General features: G+C 36.5%; 1 protein-coding gene across 1 annotated transcript in view; it reads right to left on the bottom strand.

The window, feature by feature from the left end:
- Window positions 1-2,140: 2,140 nt before the first annotated feature.
- Window positions 2,141-27,045, bottom strand: part of vap (RAS p21 protein activator vap) — a 132,993-nt gene continuing 108,088 nt past the window's right edge. The window contains exons 15-17 of the mRNA XM_089090453.1: window positions 21,956-22,122; window positions 12,485-12,610; window positions 2,141-3,295 (exon numbers count right to left, since the gene is read on the bottom strand). Coding sequence (XP_088946579.1) covers window positions 3,218-3,295; window positions 12,485-12,610; window positions 21,956-22,122 — 371 coding nt within the window. The 3' untranslated portion in view covers window positions 2,141-3,217. The remainder of the gene's footprint in view (window positions 3,296-12,484; window positions 12,611-21,955; window positions 22,123-27,045) is intronic.

Genomic DNA, 27,045 nt, shown 5'->3' on the forward strand with positions numbered 1-27,045 from the left:
AAACTTATAAGGTGCAACTTCACATCTTTTAACCTCAACGGCGCAGTTGGCGCGATCGGTATACAGATTAATCCCCTTAACATTACAGTATAAACATTTTTTACGTGAATATACCTGCCTTTTGTTGGTAGTTGAATAGCTTCACTTAGTCAGGTTTGGGTCTCAACCCAGATATTTGCATACTATTCTTTTATTAATAGTTGGAATTATCCTCCGTTTTTTCTTCGTTAGCTAGTGTGCTTAGCCAGTGTTGTCTCTGAAATAATTTACGTACACGTCTGGGGGATAGGAATTATATCAACATTCTGGTGAAAGAAAAGGCCCCAAAATGATCATGGAGGGCGGAATGCTTGAGGTGAAGATTATGTTTAATTAATTACAATAGTCAACGTTTAGTACAAGTTTTTCCTTGAAGATGCTAGTCTTCAAGAAACCTGAAAGCTTGGCACTGACAAACTCTTTTTTTTACCCTTTGTGAAAGTAAAAGGGTAAATACTTTTGATATAACAAAACCTTCTACTTTCTCAATAAAAAATATTTTCTGTAAAGAGCTTTGCATAATCTTGTATCTTCTTTGATTTCTCACAAATGTTTTTCAAAACAGTGTTTGATCTGCAATTTCTAGTGAAAATTAAACATGAGAAATATCTTTATTTCTCATGTTAAAGTGCCCTCTTTGTAGAAGTAAACGAGGAAGAAAAAATAACAACGAAACCAATAGACTCGAATACCAGGAGTTAAAGCCATTTGTATTCTCACCATGGCCGTATCCAGGATTTTGTTCGGGGGGGGGGGAGGGTGGTGGAAGTGGTTCTACGAAAAATTCTTTCAAACGCATCAAAAATTTGTTTATATGCATTGTTTATAGGCTTCCTACTGGCCATGGCCAAAGGCATGGAACAAATCTTTTTTCAAGATTTTCGTCTTTGTTTTAATATATATGTATTTCTCTTAGTTTTAGAAAAATTGAAGAAACTATGATATATTCAAGAACCGAAGGTTTATCCTAATCAAAGATAAAAAAAAATCTCGTACCTGGGAAAGGAGGAATCAAACAGAAAAATTTTGAGCCCTAGGTAATTCATATTTCTATCAACGCCCTCCGACTCGTAAATTTTTCTCCAACTCGTGAAAACGTAAGAAAAATGCATATAAGCAAATTTTTATGAGTTCTTAAAAAAAAAAAATTGTAAGCCCCCCACCCCGAACAAAAATCCTAGATACGGTCTTGATCTTTATATAACTTTTTTCTTAATGCCTTCTCGTGTTTGATGTTTCTGGGCAAAGTTGGAATTCAGTTTTGATTTGTTTATAGCGAGTGGCACTTTTTCTGGCTTGAGTTTTGGCAGGTAGTCAAACGAGGGCGGTTGGTTGTCATTTTCGCTTTTAGTTTGTGCGCGTGTGTTTTATATCCTGTTTTGGCTTTGCATTCCCGGCCACGGAGTCTTTCTTTCGGAGTGTATATAATGATCTATGAGCTTTTATTGCTTAATATTGCTTGTTGACTCTACATGAATAATAAATATCTGCATATCCTACACTGATCTATTGGTCAAGCTTGCAAAGTCAAAAATTAATAATATCCTGTGAAACTTTATCGAGTAAAATTACCCCCCCCCCTCCCAAAGGCATCTACATAGAACCATCTAGCTAGCTTGGCTTGGCATGAGAATATTGAGAATCTCGAAGAAAAAATGAAATATTGTACTAGCTTCATATGTATAATATCACACATTTAAAATATGTTTATATATATACTTTGTTAGGATTAAAAATATGATATAAAAGGCCTGGTTTTCCTTTCCAAAATTTTTATCCTAGAAAACAACAATATTAAAACGTTTAAAATAAATATTTTCAATTTTGGCAGGTGACAAAGCTAAAGAGAACCGACAGATCAAAAGAAGAAATGAAGCAAATATGCACAGAAAACCGGCTATTAAGTGCTCTGTCTATTTTAGTAACCTTTGATTTTCAAGAATATATTAAAACGGATAAAAACATCATCTTTTGAATCTTGTTATTGCAGCAATGTTAAAAAAAGCTAAAAGTACACAATTACGAAATACAGCCTATATTTAAATTAGTTGAGCGTTATAATTATACGAAGAGACAAATTAACTCGGAACGAAAGAAAAAAAAAACAAAAAACAATTTATTTACAATTTTCCATAGCATATTGATAACATCACTTTTTAAAATTGGTTTTCATTTATAGAGGAAATTAAACATAGATTCTGACAGGAGTCAAATTTCACTTCAGCCGCCGAATTTTAAGTCGCCCGACAAAAATTTCTCTTCTAATCGGCAAATATTCGGATCGTCCTGTTTCATACCAGAACTAGAAACATCGTTTATATGGAAATAAAATTCGGCTATACAGCCAGCTAAACAAAATCTTCCTGGTTTACGTACCGGTGAAAAAGCTAAAATACAGCAGGTTAAAGATAGGTTTATTTCACTTCGGTAACGGAATTTCACGTCGCCCGATAGAGCGAATATTCGATTCAGATCGGAATTTTTTCAAATCATTTATACCATACATTAGTACAATTTATTACACAGCCAGTTAAAAATACGCTTCCTGTTCATACACCGATAAAAACGAAAAAAAATTGAGCGGGTTTAAGCAACTATCTGTCAGGATATGAATTTCATTTCGGCAGCCGAATTTAACATCGTCTGACGGATACTGCTTTATGTCTCCAAACATTCGGTTTACTCCTTTATCAAGTCAGATTAAAAAAGAAAAATTATATGGCCGTAAGATTTGCTTGCACTGCTAGCAAAAATGAAAACTTCCTATTTATGTACTGGTAAAAACAAAGTATTGGTGCCATATTTCTTTAGAAACACAATCAAAGGCGCCTTCTTTTAAGGAATTTTCAAGAAAACTTCAGATAATTTCATTTTCAATCAAAAAGAATTCACATAGCAACATCGCTTGGGGATTTTCCCTTCACAAAATTCACCGTTCTGCCAGAACTTGGTTTCACAAATTTCCTTTATTATTATCTTAACTTCAATTTGAATCACAGTTAAAAGCTTGTTTCTACTTTCAATTAGAAACTTTTCCAAAAGAACCATTTCAAAAGAACCTAAAAGTTCTTCCAAGAGAATCTAAAAGTTCTTTCGTCCCAAGTCAAAAACTAAAGAACCTAAAGATACAAAATGCCTAATTTAAATAAACCCAGTTAAAACAGATAATCACACAATCCTAGCGAATCATTTCAGTATATTTCTGCTTATGTTTTGTCAGCATTTCCGTTACAGTCACTAGCTTCTTTATGGTGGGCTAAAAAAGAAAACACCGATTTAAAAACTAATAAAATTTAGCAAGATGTAATAAATAGTTAGAAAATAAACGTATCATTGGGGCATGCAGATCAGGGTTGCCAACTGTCGAAGCCAAAAAAAGAGCAAATCAAAGCCAAAAAAGAGTGATTTTTGCACAAAAAGACTGCAAGTCTAAAAATTTCGGCATCCTCTCTTATGCGGCCCCTCTGAGGTAAAAAAGATTGCATTTCCCGCGAAAAAAGTGGAAGCTGGCAACCCTGTTCCTTGGGTTACATGCTCTTACGACGAATAGGCCAAATACTGAAATTTAAAGAGAATGAAAACTGCAACCAAAAAGAGTTATTTTCACTCTTCCGCATCCCCTCTGAGGTAAAAAAAGAGCACATTTCACACGAAAAGTGTGCAATCTGGCAACCCTGATGCAGATACCCTAAAAAAGAAAAAAAGAAAAAAGAGCACTGTTAAAATAAAATTTCAAAAGAAAATGTCACGGAATAGTTCCTAACTTTGTTCCTTGCCAAAATATCTGCTTAATTTCTGTTTTCCCCTTCACTGACTAAAAATCACTTTTCGTCTACATTTTCCATAAGATGTTGGTACCGAATACTGAAGGTTTATTGGAATCGCACCTTCCGGGAAAGTATCGAAATCTGAGAACACTTCACAGCAGTTTATTTATACCGGAACGGTCCATAAATTCGACAAATTTATTTTCTGTTGTTAATTTGTTCTTTTACACTAAAATTCAAGAATCAAATTTACCCCCGGTATTAAACTACCTGGCTGTTTCTCAAACAGTTGCTACCGATTGCTAAAGTATTCTTGGAATTACGAATTCCGGGTAATTATTGATATTTGAGATCACTTCACGACATTTTATTTATACTCGATTGTCCATAAACTTGTAATATTTAGTTTCTTTGTTGTCTTATTGTTTATTCGTTTTCATTTTTCGTAAGCAGTTGCTACTGAATACTAAAGCTTTCTTGGAATCACGAATTCTGGAAAAATATCGAGATTTAAGATCGCTTCACAGCAGTTTGTTTATACCCAATCTGTCCATAAGTTTTACACATTTACTTTCTGTAGTTAATTTGTTCTTTTGCAGTGGAAATCAAAAATCAAACTGACCCCTGGTATTACACCACTCGGCTGTTTGTAAACCAGTTGCTACCGAATGCTAAAGTTCTAACAGAATCACGATTTCCGGGAAAGTATCGACATTTTAGATCGTTTCACTGCACTTTATTTACGCTCGATGTTCCATAAACTTGGCATACTTGGTTTATGTGTCGTCTTACTGTTTATTCATTTTTTTTTTCGTTTCCATGTTTCGTAGACAGTTGCTACTGAACACTAAAGCTTTCTTGGAATCACGAACTCTGGAAAAATATCGATATTTAAGATCGCTTCACAGCAGTTTGTTTATACCCAATCTGTCCATAAGTTTTACACATTTACTTTCTGTAGTTAATTTGTTCTTTTGCAGTGGAAATCAAAAATCAAACAGACCCCTGGTATTACACCACTCGGCTGTTTGTAAACCAGTTGCTACCGAATGCTAAAGTTCTAACAGAATCACTATTTCCGGGAAAGTATCGACATTTTAGATCGTTTCACTGCACTTTATTTACGCTCGATGTTCCATAAACTTGGCATACTTGGTTTATGTGTCGTCTTACTGTTTATTCATTTTTTTTTTCGTTTCCATGTTTCGTAGACAGTTGCTACTGAATACTAAAGCTTTCTTGGAATCACGAACTCTGGAAAAATATCGATATTTAAGATCGCTTCACAGCAGTTTGTTTATACCCAATCTGTCCATAAGTTTTACACATTTACTTTCTGTAGTTAATTTGTTCTTTTGCAGTGGAAATCAAAAATCAAACAGACCCCTGGTATTACACCACTCGGCTGTTTGTAAACCAGTTGCTACCGAATGCTAAAGTTCTAACAGAATCACTATTTCCGGGAAAGTATCGACATTTTAGATCGTTTCACTGCACTTTATTTACGCTCGATGTTCCATAAACTTGGCATACTTGGTTTATGTGTCGTCTTACTGTTTATTCATTTTTTTTTTCGTTTCCATGTTTCGTAGACAGTTGCTACTGAATACTAAAGCTTTCTTGGAATCACGAACTCTGGAAAAATATCGATATTTAAGATCGCTTCACAGCAGTTTGTTTATACCCAATCTGTCCATAAGTTTTACACATTTACTTTCTGTAGTTAATTTGTTCTTTTGCAGTGGAAATCAAAAATCAAACAGACCCCTGGTATTACACCACTCGGCTGTTTGTAAACCAGTTGCTACTGAATGCTAAAGTTCTAACAGAATCACGATTTCCGGGAAAGTATCGACATTTTAGATCGTTTCACTGCACTTTATTTACGCTCGATGTTCCATAAACTTGGCATACTTGGTTTATGTGTCGTCTTACTGTTTATTCATATTTTTTTTTGTTTCCATTTTCCGTAGACAGTTGCTACCGAATACTAAAGGTTTCTTGGAATCACGAATTCAGGGAAAGTATCGAGATTTGAGATCGCTTCACAGCAGTTTGTTTATACTCGATGTTCCATAAACTTGACATATTTAGTTTCTGCGTTGTCTTATTGTTTTGTTTTTTTTCATTTTCATTTTTCGTGAACAGTTGCTACCAAATACTAAAGCTTTCTTGGAATCACGAATTCTGGAAAGATATCGAGATTTGAGATCACTTCACAGCAGTTTAAATTTATACCGGATCGATCCATAAATATGGCATATTTGCTCCTGGAAACTGTTCCTCCGAATACAAGTTCTTTGTTTAGCACAGATCGATTAATTCCTAACCTAAAGAGGTCAGAATTTATGGTTTTTGAGAGAAGTTCAAAGTCAGTAAGCTGTGTATTACTTCAAAATATTAATATCAATATAATATTAATATTCCTTAAAAAGAGTTGATGTTGTTAGATTAGGCATATACTTAAATTCAACTCTGCTATTTAAAGAGCACATTAGCAAACCTAGAGCAACAGTGTCGAGAAATCTTGATTATTTGCATAAATTAAAGTTTGTATTTCCATACCAAATCATGAGCACTTTATATTTTCCGTTCACTAATTTTTCTTTCAAGTTTTGCTCGAGTGTTTAGATGTAGACTTCCCCTACAGATCCCTGAGGGCTAGAAGTTATGGAAAAGAAATCAAGAAAAATTTAGATACTATCAGATTTAACAAGAAAATTGCCATCAACGCTGACATTTAAAAAGAATTAAAAAAGAATTTAAAGAATATGATTCTTCCAGCTCACAGTAGTGGACCATTCTCATATTTTGCCTGTTTTGTATTTTTTATTTTTTTTTGTATTTTAAAAGAATTTATAGAAGATGACTCTTCGAGCTTGCAGTAGTCGACTATTTTAATATTTTGTATTTTTTCGTGATTATCATTCCTTTTTCCAGTTACTTTTTTCCTTCAGCCTCCCTTCTTTTTGAGAGATTATACATTTTGTTCTTGTTTCTTTCTTGTGATAAAGAAGACGCATTCTGTTCAACATTTCTGTCTGCCTTTTTACAAGTTGATATGCATATATTGTACTATGTCAATCCAAATAAAATATTCATATTTATTCCCTGTAGTTAATTTGTTCATTTCCACATCAAACTGACCCCTGCTATTAAACTACCCAGTGGTTTTCTAAACAGTTGCTACCGAATGAGCTACTATCAAATGCTAAAGTTTTCATGGATTTGCCATTTGTTTTGGGCGGGCTAAACCATAGTATTTACTGAACATTATCAAGATAACGGTAGATATTCTGTCCGTATTATCATTTGTTTTCATAAATCCTATCACTTTATTTATTTCATTCGGCTTTTTACCTAATTTGGAATTTGAGTTGGTAAAATCGCTACCTTTACAGACTGAGAGCGAGATTTCGAGCAGGTCGAGATTTCAGCGTGTCATGTCAGTATTTACATCTACGTTCACTCATCTTATTCTTCTCATCTTTCGAATTTAAATTATACGAGTCGCCCCCATTGTCATTACGCAATACTGTCTGCCACGTCAAATAAATACTGAAGGAGGAGTGGGCCTCTCTCCATACATGACACTACTGCATCTTTACGCTAGTTGACTAAAAGGACAAGTCTTTAAAATTTTGGTCATTATAGATTTTAAGTTTTAGGTTTTTATTTTCCAATTTTTCTTATTAAATATTTTTTTTCTCGGTTATCGAGGTCGGCTTTTCACTTTCTTTACTGTATTTTTCATACTAATAACAGCTCAAGACTTCCTTGCCGAAATATTTACATTTTGTCCGGTTTCATTCCATTGGCTGTAAACTATCCTTGTTCTGTTTCCCGCTGTTTCTTGATTTAATCATTATGTCAAGCCCGAGTGTCCTCGGAGCCTGTTTAAAACTTGCAAAAGGGCAAGAGTGAGGAAAGAGTAGGAGACGAATAGAGAGTAAGAGATGAGAAAAATTAAGAGAAGTGAGCAACAAATAAGTTGAAAAAGTAAGAATGTAGGGGTTTTAAAGTAAGAAATGTTCACCCTTGATTCCAAGAAAACCTATAAACGCCTAAAGATTAAGCCTTAGGGCCTAAGGTCTAGGCCTAAGCCTTTAGGATCATAATCCTAGGTTATAAACTTTAAGATTTTTAACTAAACTTTGGACTTAAGTTTGGGACCTTTTGGACTACAACCCTTGGTTATAAACTATGAACTTTGACCAAACATTGCACTAAACATTTGAACCTTGGACTCTAACCCAGAATTATAAACTTTGGACCTTTCACTAACTCTTGGATAAGACTTTCCTTTTTACTTGACTGTTTTTCTGTTTTTTTCACATATACTATTTCGACTTAAAATGTACTCAAAGAACCAAAGAACTTCTTAGTGATAAAAAATTTCAATTCTGTAATATACAATAAAATACGAAATATAATGTTATATAACATAATAAAACTATAACTGAAAACATAACTTTATATAAGCATATTTTTCCACCTTTTATAAAATAAAGGCACCCACTGGGTAAAACCCTTTAGAGAACTTGTAGAAGCAAATTATCTTTTTCTGAAAGAAAGAGATATTAGGTGTCGTATTCCTGATAGTGATGACGATTCTCCGTATTAACAGTGGTCAAATCCAACTGTAAAACGGGGATGTTTCAAAAGGCTGAGGAATATATGCTAGGTATTTCCCAGAAAATCGTAGAAGGATATTTTCAGGTACTTGTATGACAAACTGTATGCAAACAATAAGATGTACGGGAAATGTGGTTTGTTCCCATTTTCTAGGGCTTTAGTGAAAGAAACATTAAGATCGTTACGTCTCACTTTCCGAATGAAGTATGATAATTACCAGAAATCTTAGTTTTAAGTCGTTCATCTGAAGCCAAGCAGGAAATCCTCAAATGTGTCATTTAAAGAATATGTCATAAAATAATTTAAAGCAGACAGTAACTTCTCTCAAGAAAATGCCTGCTTGGCCGAAAGACCGATGGCCTGCTTTTCGAACAGAAGAAAAGCAGGAATCATCGAACGAGGCAAGAAGAGACCAAGAAGAAAGATTTAAAGGAGATAGAAACTTCTCAAAACAAACGGCCTGCTTGGCCGATGGCCTGATTTTTGACCAGAAAAAAACAGGAATTTCTCAAACAAGGCAAGAAGAGGCCATAAGAAAGATTTAAAGGAAATAAAAACTTCTCCAAAAAAAAGGCCTGAATTTCTCAAATGAGGCAAGAAGAGGCCCCAAAATAGATTTTAAGTAAATAGAAACTTCTCCAAACAAAAGGCCTGCATGGCCGATGGCCTGCTTTTTGACCAGAAAAAAACAGGAATTTCTCAAATGAGGCAAGAAGAGGCCACAAGAAAGATTTAAAGGAAATAGAAACTTCTCCAAACGAAAGGCCTGCTTGGCCGATGGCCTGCTTTTTGACCAGAAAAAAACAGGAATTTCTCAAATGAGGCAAGAAGAGGCCACAAGAAAGATTTAAAGGAAATAGAAACTTCTCCAAACGAAAGGCCTGCTTGGCCGATGGCCTGATTTTTGACCAGAAAAAAACAGGAATTTCTCAAACAAGGCAAGAAGAGGCCATAATAAAGATTTAAAGGAAATAGAAACTTCTCCAAAAAAAGGCCTGCTTGGCCGATGGCCAGCTTTTTTACCAGAAAAATTAGGAATTTCTCAAATGAGGTAAGAAGAGGCCCCAAGAAAGATTTAAAGGAAATAGAAACTTCTCCAAACAAAAGGCCTGCTTGGCCGATGGCCTGCTTTTCAACCAGAAAAAAGCAGGAATTTCTCAAATGAGGAAAAAAAAGGCCACAAGAAAGTTTTAAAGGAAATAGAAACTTCTCCAAACAGAAGGCCTGCTTGGTCGATGGCCTGCTTTTTGACCAGAAAAAAAAAGGAATTTCTCAAACAAGGCAAGAAGGGGCCATAAGAAAGATTTAAAGGTGATAGAAACTTCTCCAAACAAAAGGCCTGCTTGGCCGATGGCCTGCTTTTTGACCATAAAAAAGAAGGAATTTCTCAAATGAGGCAAAAAAAGGCCACAATAAATATTTAACTGAAATATAAACTACTCCAAACGGAAGGCCTGCTTGGTCGATGGCCTGATTTTTGACCAGAAAAAAAAGGAATTTCTCAAACAAGGCAAGAAGGGGCCATAAGAAAGATTTAAAGGTAATAGAAACTTCTCCAAAAAAAAGGCCTGCTTGGCCGATGGCCTGCTTTTTGACCAGAAAAAAAAACAGGAATTTCTCAAACAAGGCAAGAAGAGGCCATAAGAAAGATTTAAAGGAAATAAAAACTTCTCCAAAAAAAGGCCTGCTTGGCCGATGGCTAGTTTTTTTACCAGAAAAAGCAGGGGTTTCTCAAATGAGGCAAGAAGAGGCCCCAAGAAAGATTTAAAGGAGATATAAACTTCTCCAAACAAAAGGCCTGCTTGGCCGATGGCCTGCTTTTTGACCAGAAAAAATAACAGGAAATTCTCAAACAAGGCAAGAAGAGGCCATAAGAAAGATTTAAAGGAGATAGAAACTTCTCCAAACAAAAGGCCTGCTTGGCCGATGGCCTGCTGTTTGACCAGAAAAAAAACAGGAATTTCTCAAACAAGGCAAGAAGAGGCCATAAGAAATATTTAAAGGAAATAGAAACTTCTCCAAAAAAGGCCTGCTCGGCCGATGGCCAGCTTTTTTACCAGAAAAAGCAGGATTTTCTCAAATGAGGCAATAAGAGGCCACAACAAAGATTTAAAGGAAATAGAAACTTCTCCAAACGAAAGCCCTGATTGGCCGATGGCCTGCTTTTTGACCAGAAAAAAACAGGATTTTCTCAAATGAGGCAAAAAAAGGCCACAAGAAAGATTTAAAGGAAATAGAAACTTCTCCAAACAAAAGGCCTGCTTGGCCGATGGCCTGCTTTTTGACCAGAAAAAAACAACAGGAATTTCTCAAACAAGACAAGAAGAGGCCATAAGAAAGATTTAAAGGCAATATAAATTTCTCCAAACAAAAGGCCTACGTTTTGACCATAAAAAAAACAGGAATTTCTCAAACAAGGCAAGAAGAGGCCATAAGAAAGAATTAAAGGAAATAGAAACTTCTCCAAACAAAAGGCCTGCTTGGCCGATGGCCTGCTTTTTGACCAGAAAAAAGCAGAAAAAACAAATTAAGATTTGAAGATTTAAAGGAGATAGAAACTTCATGGGACGGGGCTGAATCTTTGAATGGATTTGGGCAGATAATGAGAGTAGAAGTAGAAGAGTAGAATATTTTTATTTATAACACGTACATAAATAAATGTCACAAAACAGCGCACATGCCTGGTGGCATACTTTAGCGCTGAAAATATTGCCAACGAAAATACACAGCCATTTTCTAACTAAATTTTACAACAACGAAAAAGATAATCCTAATGAAAAAAATGCCTAGCATGTCATAAGATATTTCTTCACCAGTCCTAGAAAATGTCGCTTGTTGCTACATTCTCGAACTGATGCAGGAATTGAGTTCCAGATTTTTGGGCCAGTGTGACGGATGCTGAATCCCGCTCTCGATGTCGGGCGAATTTCGCACGAAAAGTCTGAACGATGCGTAGTAGGATAATTATGAAATTGAGAATTAGTTGAGAAAATGCCGGAGAAATTTACAGGTAAATTACTATATTGATAATCATGACAAATACTAGAGATAAAAATTAAATGAAGTTGGTCCAAAGAGAAAATTCCTGAAGTCCCATATAGGTGTCTAACTGAAGTTCTGCAATCAATATTAAAAAGAATCCTCATTGCTTTATTCTGAAGTATTTGAAGAGATTTGAAAACAGACGGAAAGGTAGATGCCCAAACCGAAATGCAATAGAGAAAATATGGGTGGACAAAAGAATAATAAATAGATTTTAGAATAGCTTTAGGAAAAAAGTGACAAAGACGAGTTAGCATGCCAATATTTCGGGAAATTTTTAACGAAAGTGTTTTTACATATTTATGAAACGACAAATTTTCATCCAAAATAATCCCAAGATATTTGAACTGATCCACCCGTCTTAATTCAAGACCATTCAAAAAAAGAGAGAAGCTATCTGACACTACTGATCCAGTTCGCGAAAATAACATATACTGGCATTTTTTTTCATTAAGAGCTAGTAAATTCCTTGAATACCAATCAGATACAGTTAGTAACGTACTTCCAAGGTTCTGGAAAAGAACTGATAGGTCCCGGTGAGAAGCAAAAATTATTACATCATCAGAAAACATTATAATTTTACAAAGACGCAAAACTTCTGGCAAATCATTTGTAAAAAGAATAAATAGAATAGGCCCAAGAACAGAGCCCTGAGGCACTCCGTAATTAATTGGAAAAGTTTCGGAACAGAGATCACGAGATTTATCAACACAATCTAGTCATCTCCCAGAAAGGTAAGATGAAAAAAATTTAACAGCTTGTGTTGAAAACCCATAAGACTTTAGTTTAAAAAGAAGCAACGAATGATTTACGGTGTCAAACGCCTTTGCGACATCAAGAAAAATCGCCAACGCGTGTTGACCATCATCATATTATCTACAGGCGACCTGCTACCACAACCAATTGTAAGTAGAAGTAATAGTATCAATATCCATCCTGCCCTCCTCTGCAAACACTCATAGTAAGAATAATAAGTTTTAGTATGGCTTAAAAACACTTACGCTAGACTTGGCTCTTATTTGCAGCTCCCTTAAATGCGTTACACAAATATGGTGCAGAGTTCCAAGATCTCTTGCTATATCGCCACGGGATCCTAGTCCTTCACCTTCTGGCTTTCCATTTACGGTCTGAATAAAAGAAAAACAATTATCATAGATTGAATTATCATTATTAGCTTGGATAAAATTATCAAAGTCTAGTAGGCTGTTACTTTTATCGTATTTTCAATTTTCCATCGCTAGCTGTAAAAACAGAGAGAACGGGGTGGGTGACTGAGAGAGGGGGGTAGAAAAAAAGAGAAATAAAAAGAGAGAGAGAGAGAGGGGGGGGGCTTTTAAGGCATTCGTTTTCTCTAAGTTTTAAAGACTCTTTGACATTAACGTATTTGCTGTCGTTCAGAAAGGGTTGAACAAACAAATTCCAAATCAGAACCCAAAATAAGCTGAATATTTTGATATTCGCCACCAACAGCAAAAAATATATAATCTAATAACATACAAATACCCGTCTCAGGCTTATAGCGTGAAGACCTTTAGACTGATCGGAGACAAAGCTTTTGTAGCTTTGTACAAGGCTTATTTCTACAAAGTCTTTGATATATATGGGTTTTTTCAGCTTCTTGAAGAAGCCTTTCTGCTACTTGTCTCTTCTCCTTTTCAACTGGCTTCTTCTTAATCAAATCTTTTTTCAGGTGTTCAATAACCTTCTTCTCAGATAACATCCTCTTTTTTCCTGCTCTTCTCTTGCCTTCTTGTCTTCTTCTTCTTTCCTTTTGGACTGCTCTTCAGTCTGTCTAGATAACTAAACTTCCAGGGACAGTTTATAGCTCTGGCACTCATTTTGCCCGGAATTCAACAGCTTTCTGTTAATAAGGACAAACTCGGGCCTGTTCTCAAACTTTTTTAGAGCGTCAGAGACTATCAGTCTAGCATTGAGCATTTTCAGATTTAACGATGATTTTTCCTCGATTATGATCCGTCCTGACCGTGAAAAGTCACGTTCAACGTCAGCGTTTCTATGCGACATGCAGAGAGCAGTTTTTACTATCTTTGAAACAAGAGGATATTTGTCTGTCCTTGATAGTTTTTCAGACTAAAAACCGAGTTCCATAAAACATCAATCCTCGCTCAAGTCATATTCTTAGGCAAACTCGGTTCTAGCTGGAGCAAGTTCCATTCGTCACTGGCAGAATCAGTATTCACAAGGAAAGGCATAAGGCCAACAATTTTCTCAAAGTCGCTTGTTCTTACCTCCAGATTCGAATCATCCAGCCGCAGGCGCCAGAAATTCTGAACGGCACTTTGATTTAGTGATGTCTCTTCAATATGGCGGAGAGCGGCCAGGTAAGTAGTTCTGGCACTTTCAACGACGTCACCGCATGCTACTTTATCTACTACTACTAATACTAACAACTCACCGCAGCACCAAGCCGCCTGAGGCAAATACAGCTACGTACGCTCTTCCCCCATCCCAATCTATTCAAAGCCTCCCTTTTAACACCCGCCCATGAAGTTCCCATTTCCTTTAAATCTTTCTTTATGACGTCCTCCCACCCCAGACGAGGAAGACCTGCTTTCCGTTTAGACCTAGACGGTTTGCCGAAAAGAACAATCTTCGGCAATATGTCATCCTTCATCCACACAACGTGCCCTAGCCACCCTAAACTTTCCTTCAATATTGCCCGAAAGGGCCGTATTCAATTACATTTTTCGTACAGCTTATTGTTAGATATACGGCCGGTCAATCGTGTACTCAGAACAATTCGTAAGCAATTTCTCTGGAAAACATCTAGTAAATCTTCATCCGCTTTTCGGTGCGCCCATGCTTCAGAGCCATATTTGACCACTGTCATCACTGTAGCTTCTAATATTCTAATCTTGGTTTGCAGACTTTTTTTCCTATTCTTCCATACTTTTTTTAACTGTGAAGAAACACTCTGAGCCTTGGCTATTTTACTTTTAACATTTTTACTGCTCCCATCATCTTTATTGATAATACTACAAAGGTAAGTGAAGCTGTCCACCTGATCAATCTTTTCATTACCCAACTTCACCTTTTCATCTTCACTTATTCCTAGCCTTAGTCTTCTTAACATTAATTTTCAAACCTATGCTAGCACCTTGAACTCCCAAAACCTCTAAAACTTCATTCATTTTGCTCACATTTTCATCTAGGATGCTTAAATTATCAGCATAATTTAAGTCAAGGAAACTCTTTCCTCCCCATTTGATTCCGTGGTCTCCCATTGCCTTTCCTGTGCTCCTTAAGACAAAGTCCATCAAAATAATCAGAGGCAGCGCGCTAGCGCTGCCTAAGTAAAGAACGATGTGGGCACAATGTGTGTTTTTTTTGTTTTTTTTTTCCATACCCGGGCACTTCGTATCGAAGGAGTTGTCGTAGAAACTTCGAAAAGGACTCATTCGATTGAAAATTGGAGTGGCTAGTGCCCTTTTTAATAGTCGAAAGTGATTGGAGGGCAACTAACCCCTCCCCCCCCCGCCCATCATTCCCCCAAACCCATCCAATCAAACTTTTGAGATAGCCATTTTGTTCAGCGTAGTTGATTTCTACATAGAAAATATATTTTTGAGGAGGACACTCCCCCACAACCCTCGGGGGAAGGGTTTTAAGTTACGCCCTGGGGACATATAAGGTTTTTATAGAAGGCGTTGTCGTAGAAACTTCAAAAAGGGCTCATTCGATGGGAAATTCAAATGGCTAGTGCCCTTTTTAATACTCGACAGTTATTGGAGGGTAACTAGCCCCCCCCCAAGCCAATCATTCCTTCCCACACCTACACTCAAAATTTTTATATAGCCCTTTTGATCATCGTAGTTGTTTTCCACCTAAAAAATATATTTTTGTGGAGAACACTGCCCCACAACCCACTGGGCAAGGTTTTTAAGATATGCCATGGGGACATATAAGGCTTTTATAGAAGGCATTGTCGTAGAAACTTCAAAGAAGGCTCATTCGATTGGAAATTGAAAAGGGCTAGTGCCCGTTTTACTAGTCGAAAGTGATTGGAGGGCAACTAGCCCCCCCCCACCCCCACACCCATCATTCCCCCAACCTCATCTAATCAAAATTTTGAGAGATCCATTTTTTTCAGTGTAGTTGATGTCCAGATATAAAACATGTTTTTGAGGAGGACACTCCCCACAACCTTCGGGGCAAGGGTTTTAAGTTATGCCCTGGGGGCATATAAGGTTTCTATAGCAGGCGTTGTCATAGAAACGTCAAAAAAGGCTCATTCGATTGGAAATTCAAAGGGCTAATGCCCTTTTTAATAGTCGAAAGTGATCGGAGGGCAACTAGCCCCCCCCCCCCCCGCGCCCATCATCCCCCCGAAACACATCCAATAAAATTTTGAGTTAGCCATTTTGTTCAGCGTATTTGATTTCCAGATAGACAATATGTTTTTGAGGAGGACACTCCCCCACAACCCTCGGGGCAAGGGTTGTAAGCTATGCCCTGGGGGCATATAAGATTTGTATGGAAGGTATTGTCGTAGAAACTTCAAAAAAGGCTCATTCGATTGGAAATTCAAAGGGCTAGTGCCCTTTTTAATAGTTGAAAGTGATTGGACGGTAACTAACCCTCGTCTCACGCCCATCTTTTCCTCAAACACATCCAATCTAAATTTTGAGATAGCCATTTTGTTCAACGTAGTTTAAAGTTCTGGAAATTAGGTCTTTGAGGATGACAACCCCTCACAGCCCGCAGGACAAGGATTGCAAGTTATGCCCTGGGGGCATATAAAGTTTTTATAGAAAGCGTTGCTGTAGAAACTTCAAAAAGGGCTCATTCGATTAGAAGTTGGCTTGTGCCCTGTTTAATAGTCGAAAGTAATTGGAAAGCAACTAAAACCCCTTCCACTCCCACCATTTCCCCAAACACATCCAATCAAAATTTTGAAATAGACATTTTGTTCCACGCAGTTAAAGTTCAGGAAATTTTACCTTTGAGCAGGACACTCCCCTCACAGTCTTCAGAGTAAGGGTTATAAGTTATGCCCTGGGGGCATATAACTTTTATTGAAATCTTTGTCGTAGAAACTTGAAAAAGGGCTCGATCGGAAATTCAAAGGTCTAGTGCCCTTTTTAATAGTCGAAAGTGATTTGAGGGCACCTAGTCCCCCTCTGTCGCACCACCTTTTCCTCAAACACATCCAATCAAAATTTTTAGATAGCCATTTTGTTCAGTGTTGTGGATTTCCAGATAGAAATTATGTTTTTGAGGAGGACATTCCCCCAGAGCCCTGAGGGTAAGGGTTGTAAGTTATGCCCTGGGGGCATATAAGGTTTTTACTGAACGCGTCTTCGTAGAAACTTCAAAAAGGGCTCATTCGATTGGAAATTGAAGTGGCTAGTGCCCTTTTTAAGAGTCAAAAGTGATTGGAAGACAACTAACACTCCTTCCACGCCCACCATTTCCCCAAACATCCAATCAAAATTTTTAGATATCCATTTTTTTCCACGCAGTTCAAATTTCAGAAAATTATGCTTTTGAGTAGAACACTCCCCCCAGAGCCTTTATGACAACGGTTATAAATTATGTCTGTGTGGTATCTAAGGTTTTTATTGAAATGTTTGTCATAGAAAATTGGATAGTGGTTCATTTGATTTAAAATTCAGAGGACTAGTGCCCTTTTTAATAGTTGAAAGTGATTGGAGGGCAACTAACCCCCCTCTCACGCCCACCTTTTCCCCAAACACATCCAATCAGATTTTTTAGACAGCCATTTTATTCAACGCAGTTGAAAGTTTTGAAAATAAGGTCTTTAAGGATGACAACCAATCCCCCCCCTCACAACCCTCAGGGCAAGGGTTTTAAGCTATGCCCGGGGAGTAGATAAGGTTTTTATTGAAATTGATGTTGTAAAAACATCCAAAAGGGCTCATTCAATTGAAAATTGAAAGGGCTATAGCCCTTTTAATAGTTCAGTGATTGAAGGGCAACTAACCCCCCTCTCACGCCCACCATTTCCCCAAGCATATCCAATCAAATTTTTGAGATATCCATTTTGTTCAACGTATTCGAAAGTTCTGGAAATTAGGTCTTTTTGGATGATAAACCCTTCAGAGCTTTCATTGCAAGGGTTGTAAGTTATGCCCTGGGGGCATATAAGGTTTATATAGAAAGTTGTTGTAGAAATTTCAAAAGGGGCTCATTTGATTGGAAATTGAAATTGCCCTTTTTAATAGTCGAAAGTGAGTGGAGAGTAATTAACCCCCCTCTTTCGCCCTCCATTTCTCCAAACACATTAAATCAAATTTTAGAGATAGCCATTTTGTTCAACGTAGTTGAAAGTTCTGGAAATTATGTATTTAAGGACGACAAACCCCCCAGAATCCCCAGTGCGATGGTTGTAAGTTTTGCCCTGGGGGCATAAATGGTTTTTAATGATACAGATTCTAAGATAAAAACTTCAAAAGGGGCTCATTAAATTGAAAATTGAGAGAACTAGTGCCCTTTTTAATAGTTGAAAGTGATTGGACGGTAACTAACCCCTCTGTCACGCCCACCATTCCCCCAAACATATCCAATCAAAATTTTCAGACAGCCACTTTGTTCAATGTAGTAGAAAGTTCTGGAAATTAGGTCTCTGAGAATGACATCCCCCCCAGCCCTCAGGGCGAGGGTTGTAAGTTATCCCCTGGGGGCATATAGGGTTTTTATTGAAAGCGTTGTCGTAGAAACTTAAAAAGGGCTCATTTGATTGGAAATTGAAAGGGCTAGTGCCTTTTTTAATAGTTGAAAGTGATTGGAAAAAGACTAACGCCCCTCTCACGCCCACCATTTTCCCAGACACATCCAATCCAAATTTTGAGATAGTCATTTTGTTTAACGTAGTTGAGAGTTCTGAAAATTAGGTCTTAGATGACGACAACCACCCTCACAGCCCTTAGGGTAAGAGTTGTGATTTATGCCCTGGGGGCATATAAGGTGTTTATAGGAAGTGTTGTCGTAGAAACTCAAAAAGGGCTCATTTGATTGGAAATCGAAAGTCCTAGTGCCCTTTTTAATTGTCGAAAGTGATTGGACGGCTTGTCATTTTATAACAAAGATTGATATGGATATCAAACACTATTTTGTTGTTGTTGTTGTTCAGACAGGAGCATTACGTATTGAGGGAATTGTTGTAGGAACATCGAAAAGGGTTCATTTGATTGCGAATTAAAAAGGCTGACGCCCTTTTAATGGTCAAAAGTATTGGAGGAAAACTAATCCCCTTCCCACGCCCCCCCTCCCATTTGACTTTATGTTTAAAAGCTAAATGTTGCCAAAAGATTAAATCAAAATGCACTGTGTTAATGCTAATTCCCAATAAGGCATCTCAGCAGTATCCCAAGAACGACTCAGGGTTTTATGTTCAAACTTCTGGGGCTACTTCTGCTCTTAATATTTAACCAAATCAAAATAGCGTAAGTGTATCCAAGCTATCCAAGAAAGTATATAGATTTTTTTGCGAATGGTATCAAGTTTTCCATTTCAGGTCAAATAGACGAGGTATGAAACTAAATTAAAAACTTCTATTTGGTTCCAGATTTTTAAGAGGGTGTATGTTGTTATAAATTGCTGAAAATTTTTCTCCAGCATACAAATAGCAGGCCAAACTATAAATCTTTAAAAAAAACGAAAAGATTTAAAGTATTATTTTCTTTTTCTCTGAAAAGACTATGTCAATATAAAATGAACAAGTGCAAATTATGTTCTGGCCTTGGGGAGGCATAGAGGTTTTGAGTCCAACTTATGTTAATTTCTGCTCTTTTTGAGTTTGACTCGGTTATTTATTGTAATTTCTGTTCGTTTTGAGTTTCATTTATTTAACGATGCTGATTTGTGGTAGTTTCACGTTTGGTAGATTATTTTATATTATTTTTTCTCATTTTTGGTTTAATGGAGTTCTTTACTTTTCTTTGAAAAACTTATTTTTTGGAAAAAGTTTTTTTTTAATTAATCCATATAAAGGGGGATAGAACACAACCCTGCTTAACTCTTGACTTAATAGAAAACCAGCTGCTAACCTAATTCCCAACCTTAACCGCAGCAGTGTTATTCTCGTACATATCACTAATCACTTTAATGTATTTGTCTGGTATACCATACAAGGATAAAACCTTTACTAAAGCTCTTCTATCAACAGAAATCGAACGCTTGCTCATAATCTATAAAACTGAGGACCAAAGTTGTTTGAAAACTCAGGCACTTCTCAATTATTAACCTAAGAGTGAAAATTTTGGTCGACACATCCTCTACCTTTTCTAAAACCGTACTGTTCTTCTCTTAAAGCTTTGTCTACGGCATCTATCAGTCTAAAAATATCATGTTACTAAGTAATTTACTACCTACAGAGACCAGACTAATCCCTCCATAATTACCATATTCAATTTTGTCACCTTTCTTATAAAGTGGCTTGATTAAGGTTTTCCTAAAATCGTTAGGTACTTCCCCTTTTTCAAAAATCATATTCATAATCTTCAGTAACTTATTTCTAACCTCAGAGCCACCTTATTTAAGAAACTCATTTACCACCCTATCTGCACCTGGAGCCTTGTTATTTTACTGTCACTAATTCCTCCTCACAAAAAAAATCTTCCTTCACATCCAATGTATCAAAACTTTTTCATTTTCCTCTTTTTCAACTCTATCTCGGTTAAACAAATTCTCAAAATGTTCGGCCCATCTCTCTTTAGTTTTTTCCTTATCGCTAATTGCGGCCCCATTCCTATCTTTAACTGGGCCAAGTCCGGATTGACTACTACCTCTCAATTTGTTAACATGCCAGTACAATATTTTACTATTACGCCATCTAGCTGCATCTTCCAGATCCCGACAATTTTATCTATAGCCTTTACTTCGCTCCACTTCCTTTCATATTGTAATGTTTACTCCACTTTCTTGATCTTAAAATTATTTTCATGTGAAGTTTAACTAAGAACATTTTTGTGCAGCTCCTCCCTCCTGTCAATTAAAAATTAAACTTGTTCACTAATACGCTTAGCTGCAGTTCCATCTTTCTTCCCTAGTGCGCCTATCAGCAATTTCACAAGTTATTTTTTCAAAATTATTCCAACCATCTTCCACATTATCAAATTTTAAAGTCTCAAGTTTAGTATTAGACTGTTCTTGGAAAGTGTCTCTCAAATTCTTATCCTGGAGTCTACCAACATCATAACTTCCCGGGAGGTAGTTACCCTTCCGATATTTCAGAAAAAATTGTTTTTTCTCCTGAATATCATACAAAGCACTTTGCTTGACATAACGGCTGGCAGTCATCATTACTAGTCGACACATTTCGTCATACAGAATGTGGATAGGGGGTTCTTCCCGTTGAAACAACTCTGTGAGCAGAGCAAATAGCTTTCCGAAAGAAATGACAAAGAGGACTAATGCTTTGGTTGTGGTATGCTCGAGAAGACTACCAGATATCTTTCGGTATCCGCTGTACTTCATCAATTCTGGTCTTTTCTTAGGGATGAATTTCAGGAGATGCTCATCGAGAACATCCCATTGCTCATCAAGTCTCTCAGCTGAAACAACGAGGGTTACCCATCGACTTGGCACATTTTTCAGAAGTGATGTGGAGGAAGCTCCACATCTTCACAAAACATGCAGTGTTACAGTTTGAAACATTTTAAATTAAACTCTTCTATGTTTGCTTCGCTTGTCCTTTATAATAAAAAAGACGGCAACCGCAAGTGCTTTCCAGCTGATTGCAAGAAAAGATATGAACTTTAAGAACCTCTTTTCTAAATTATGAACCCAGTGGGAGGCCTGTAATTCTTGGGACTAGGACATTTATTTTTAAAACGAAACTTAAAAGCAAGAAAAGAAAACGCACGAATAGCTAGAAAAAAACAGTGCCAAAGAAGCGTTACAATTTTTTTTTTTTTGGGGGGGGGGAAGGGTCTAATCAGTATTCAGTTAGGGAAGTTATTGAAATACACGAACAGGAGTTTTCAAACACGCTAAATTTGCTGACGAGATCGCACTTTAGACAGACATCCCTCTAGGATGTTTGTAATATTTTCAGAAAAATGAAAATTATTTTTTCTAACATTAATTTGTGAATAAAACCTGCTACAAGTTAACAAGTTCGTATTCCAGCATCGGAACATAAAAAAAAGAAATATAATAGAGCTTGCAAATAAAAGACAACTAAACACAAAGCCCGTTTTTTCCATTTAAAGCGAATAAAAACAAAGTTAGTGGTGCCACCTGACTAACTCTGCCGGAAATTTTCCTGACTTTACTCACGATTTAGCCCCTCTACCTCCGCTTCTTCATCTTTTGCGTCGGTAAGGATGCGTATGAAATCTTGTCATGCACAAAAGAAAACATTTTTCTACACTAAGAAGGAAGCTACCACCCCACATCACCCTTACTCAGGCATGGTTCTAACGAAGGGAGATTACCTACTTTCCTACTTCTTAAGGACAAATACTGACACAATGACAAATACTAACCGATAAAGTATCCAGAAACATAATCATCCTTTCTTTATTCTTCAATATGAAGGGATTAACTACTTCCATATGCTGTTCTTTGCTTCCGAATTCCACAAGGTTGGCTAAGTTTTGGAGGCACTTGGCAATCATGACTAGAGACCGCGCTCCCTGCGGTGAGGGTGGATCTGTAAATTCAAACGAAAAGGATAAGAAAGGAGTATCAAACTATTACCAAGCTGCTGATATACTTACATCGTTAGAGAAGTAATGGTATAAGCTGTCCAAATATGCTTTTTTTTTGCTTTAGTACCTTACCCTAAACTATCTAGGCCCGAAACAATTTTGTTTGTTTATCTTGTTGGATTTTTACTCACTCTGTTTTTGTTTCCTTTCTTATTCACTATTTTTTACAATTTTATATATTGGGCAAAAACTACATTACCACTACTATAAATATACTATAAAATTGTCACCAGTTCCCAGAGGTCCAAGAATTTGCAACCAAAATTACTCAGTAAGACTGTTAGTAAACAAGGAATACAATGCGAGTAGTTTAAAAACCAAATCTTGTACATTTCTGTGGCGATATTTCCCCTAGAACCCTAGTTTTATCACAAGCACAAACTTTTACGATTTTCCCCAGCAACAAGGGTCCACGTCAGGGTTTCCGTGGCAACAGGGAGAAGAAATTTAACTACATGTGACACTAAAGGAGTCAATTTAAATCAAGTTATAAAACAGTGAGGTGAGAAGGCGTACGAATATATTATTTATTTCAACATTTTATTCATCATTATTTCAACATTTCAATACATATTATTTCAACATTTTATTCATAATTATTTCAACATTTCAATATATATTATTTAAACATTTTTTCAAGAATATTATAGGGTGATGAATCAACTTGTTTGGGTTACAGCGGTAGCTATTAACCTAGTAAGAGATTAGACAAAAGATCCAGCCTATCATTCCTTTTTCCCGAATGATTTTATTTTTGCAAGGGCACAAAATCTCTTCGTGGTTACCAAACACCTTGTGGTACCCCAAAAAAATCAAATATATAAAATTTGTCAAGCGTAGAGGTGACTCACAAAAAAAATGCATATTTTCATAACAGAAAGCCCCCCCCCCCCGTAAAAAAGGTGTTGATATCTTGATGTAGATTAGACCATTAATTTCTGAATTCACAAGAATCCACTTACAAAATCTCGAAGTGCAAAATTTCGAATTTTTGGAGTCATGTCTTTGTACTTTGAGCTACAATTTAATACATTATATACAGTACTCATACTCTCAATGAATAAAAACTAAATTTTAGAGTATTGAGTCAGAGGGAGTTGTATAATTTCAATTCCTTTCAAGTTTTGACGCCGTACTTTAATTTCATTTTTTAGATAAAAAAAAAATATTTAATCTCCGTCCCTTTTAATACCATATTAAGGGCTATCCTAAGCGAAGGTAGGTAGTTCCACACCCATCAATCTTTTGGTCTATACGCTTAAGTTAAAGCTTGCGTAGCAATGCAACAAAACTGAAAACTCCAGGTTGCTTAGTAACGAAAAACACCTATAACAAAAGTTTGAATTAACAAGTTTCCTGGAAAACCTGAAAACCCCCCTCGAAAAGGAAAACCCTTCAGATTTTTCTAAGAGAAGGGTAAAAACCTAGAAAATTTTTTTCAGTTTATGATGCCTAAATTTACAAAGAAATGAATACCCATAACTTGTTTGAAAAGTTATCAGATAAGCTGCCAGAAGATTCTTTTTTTACTTTAAACCTAACTCATTGGACAGTCATCCTTTTTCTTATTTTGATTTCCTTTTTAGTTCGTGTCTTTTTTTGCCGCCAGTTTTGAGATGTTATGATTTCGCTTATTTATCTTTCTTTTTGTCTTTGTCTCATTTCCAATTTTTTGTTACCTCACCATTTTTATATATATATATATTTTTTTACAATAAAGAAAAAGATAAATAATTACTATTATTACACCGTAATATGTTTTATCACCTACCAGACATTCAAGAATTTGTAAAAAAAAGAAAATAAAAAAAATCAGTAGGATCTTTTCTTAACTATGAATACAGTACATAATAAACAAATAAGTAGAACAACAGGGAAATTTTTTTATACAAGACAGTGGAACGCAACTTTAAATTAATATTTTGACCCTATATCCAAGGACTAGAGTCCAGGACTAGAGTCCTAGTCCAGGACTAGAGTCCTGGTTGAACTTCCTTCAAGTAATGATATTAGGGCTGTTTTAAAACATTTTTTTAAAAAAACCTTTCAGTTTTAATGATTGAATTTTAATGTAAGTTTCTTTCATATTGTTTTTATTCTCTTCGTCTGTTTTGCTGAGGACGGCCCTTGGATATAGGGTCGAAATATTCATTTAAAGTTGCGTTCCACTGTCTTGTATAAAAAAATTTCCCTGTTGTTCTACTTATTTGTTTATTATGGAAAGGCAGTGTGGTATTCGTCGCTATTTAATACAGTACATGCAATTTAATGGCCAAAGTTTACACATTTTTGTGATACCCCCCCCCCCCCGATAAAACCCGAGTTTTATCCCACGCAAAGGATAGTTCCCGACTTCAAGGATAAAGGATTATACAATATAAGACACTAAAGGAAATAAGCCAAAAGGTCTACTTTCATCAGTTTAAAACCTCATAAAACAGCGTGGCATGAAGAGTTCGAATGCAGTACATCAACGTATTTAAAAGGATATAAAAGGGGTGAAGACTCCAAAGCCCCTTTACTTCCAGCCTGTCGTCCCTTTGGAAAGGGCATAATGGTCCCGTGACGATTGTACCAGTAGCAACTATCATAATAGGTTTTAAGAATTTTTATTTGACTTTTTTGGTTTCTTTTTTTTTTTTTAAGTTTTAGTCCGCGTCAGAGACACGTTTTTCTTATTCGGGTGAAATATTAACTTTTTTTTTTTTTTTTTTTTTTTTTTTTTTTTTTTTTTACTGGGCTTAGACCCGTTTCTCTGCTTAAAATTATTCTTAAGGCTTCTAAAACTTAATGAAAAAGGCAACTGTCTTTCCCTACGGGGCTTCACTGCAAACCCGTATCCAATTAGAGACTCAAGCAACATTTTAGCATACATAGCCTTCGAATTTCAGAGGCCATAATGCCACACAGGGTTCTTTAATCGCAAACTCTTATCAGTCAGAGACGCGAACAATGCTTTAGTTTTCCAACATTTTAGATAATATAGCTTCAGAATCGCAGAGGCCGTTTAGCTTATATAGCCTTCAAACTCCAATATCCCTTAAAATACGGTTTATCCAAGAACACTTATGACATTTCAGGGCCAACCCCTTTCTCAATAAATATCTAAAGCTATAAATAGCTATGTCTAAAAGCGTCATAGTTATCTGTGCTTTTTTTACTCTTATATTTATAGAGCCGATATATTTAATTAGAAAATGTTTCACTGTCTTGCAATAATCCTTTATTGTTTTTAACTTTTGTTGTTTGTATTATGTAAAGGAAGTGTGGTATTCGTCGTTATTTACTTAAACCCTAGTAGGGGGGAGAAGGTCCAAACTTTTTTGGCATCACAAAACCTACCAAAACAGGCCTTTATATTTCAAACAAATCTTCTGGGGAGTAAGAGTAAGCGCCCCAGCTATACCTTTTGTGAGTTGGTGCCCAATCAAAATTAAGTAGAGAGAGGGGTTTGCCTAAATTCTTGTATCCAGGATATTTAACAGGTGAGGATGTAAGATCTTAGCCAAACTTAGTGTTTGTAAGTGCTAATGTCCCAATGTCCTAGTTACGATTTTCTGAAAATTCAAAGTTTTTAGGAGAGGGGAAAGCAAGGGATTCTTAAATTATTGTCGTCAGGGCATCTAGCAAAAAGGGTTGTCAGACCTCAACTCGGGCGGCAGTGAAAGTTAGTGTCCCGATAGAGCCTTTTGTGGTCCACATCCGTTCCAACCTCAATGAGAAAGAGGGTCTCTAAATGCTTGTCATTACGAAAAACGCTATAACTGATTGTCAGATCTCAAACAAACCAGATAAAATTAAGTGTCCTATTTGGACCCTTTGGGAATTCATGCACAATCCACCTTGCTTGGTGATAGGGAGTCCCTAAATTTTTGTCAACCAGAAGGGGGTCTCAGGTCTAACCGTTACTTTCAGGAATATAAAAGCTGATGTTTTAATTATACTTTTTTGGGCTTGAAACCTGATCTGGTCTTTGTAGGGGAGGAAAAGTTGAGGATCCTTAATGCTGATTATCAGTATATATAGCCAAAGGGGTTTTAAGATCTCAAACAAGCTTTAAGGTGGGATGATTAAGAGTAAGGTCCTTGTTGTACTTTTTAGCGTCTGGGCACAAAATGACCTCCACGGACGAAAGAGGGTCACCAAGTTCTTGCATTAGAAAAATTAAATACTGTAATTAGTACATCTTTCGGAACATTTTCGTCGGATTTAAACAAGAGTTAACGTAATGTGAGAACTGATCTCTATGCTGTGCCTTTTTGGGTCCAAATATAATGTAACCTCTATTGGGGTTAAGATTCCTGTCAGATTCCGTTCTTCAGGACATCTACCAAAAGAGGTGGTTCAAACAAAACTTAATGAAAGGTATCAAGCAATGCTTTTCGGGCCCGATAGCATTCTGACCTCTGTGTGTGAATATGGGGGGGGGGGGTAACGGGTACATACCTTCTAGTCATCACAGTATCTAAAAAAAGGAGTTGTCAATGTTAGACAAACTTAGTCAGAAGTAATAGCTGAAGTCCTAGTTATGCCTTTTCAAATTCCAGTATCGGCTCGACATTTGTTGGAAAACGAAGGGGAGGGGCATGGAACCCAAAATTGTATCCAAACACCTATTTATTATAAAAGACGTCGGATACAAGCCAAAGTGGATGGGAAGAATGATCTAGGCTGATACTTGCGTCTTTTCATGATGTGCACCTGATTGATCATCAATATGAAGGAGTGGTTAGGGGTACCAACGTATCTTTTATCACCCCAAATACTAGACCGGCTAGCGGATCTATTCAACAGCAAAAATAATGGTCACGTCTGCCTCAGTGTGAATGGGCCTCTGCGATGAAAGAGAACCATTCTTGTTATTT

The sequence above is a fragment of the Artemia sp. Qi Xiang Cuo genome, chromosome 6, assembly GCF_049724085.1.
Source record: "Artemia sp. Qi Xiang Cuo chromosome 6, ASM4972408v1, whole genome shotgun sequence".
Lineage (NCBI taxonomy): Eukaryota > Metazoa > Arthropoda > Branchiopoda > Anostraca > Artemiidae > Artemia > Artemia sp. Qi Xiang Cuo.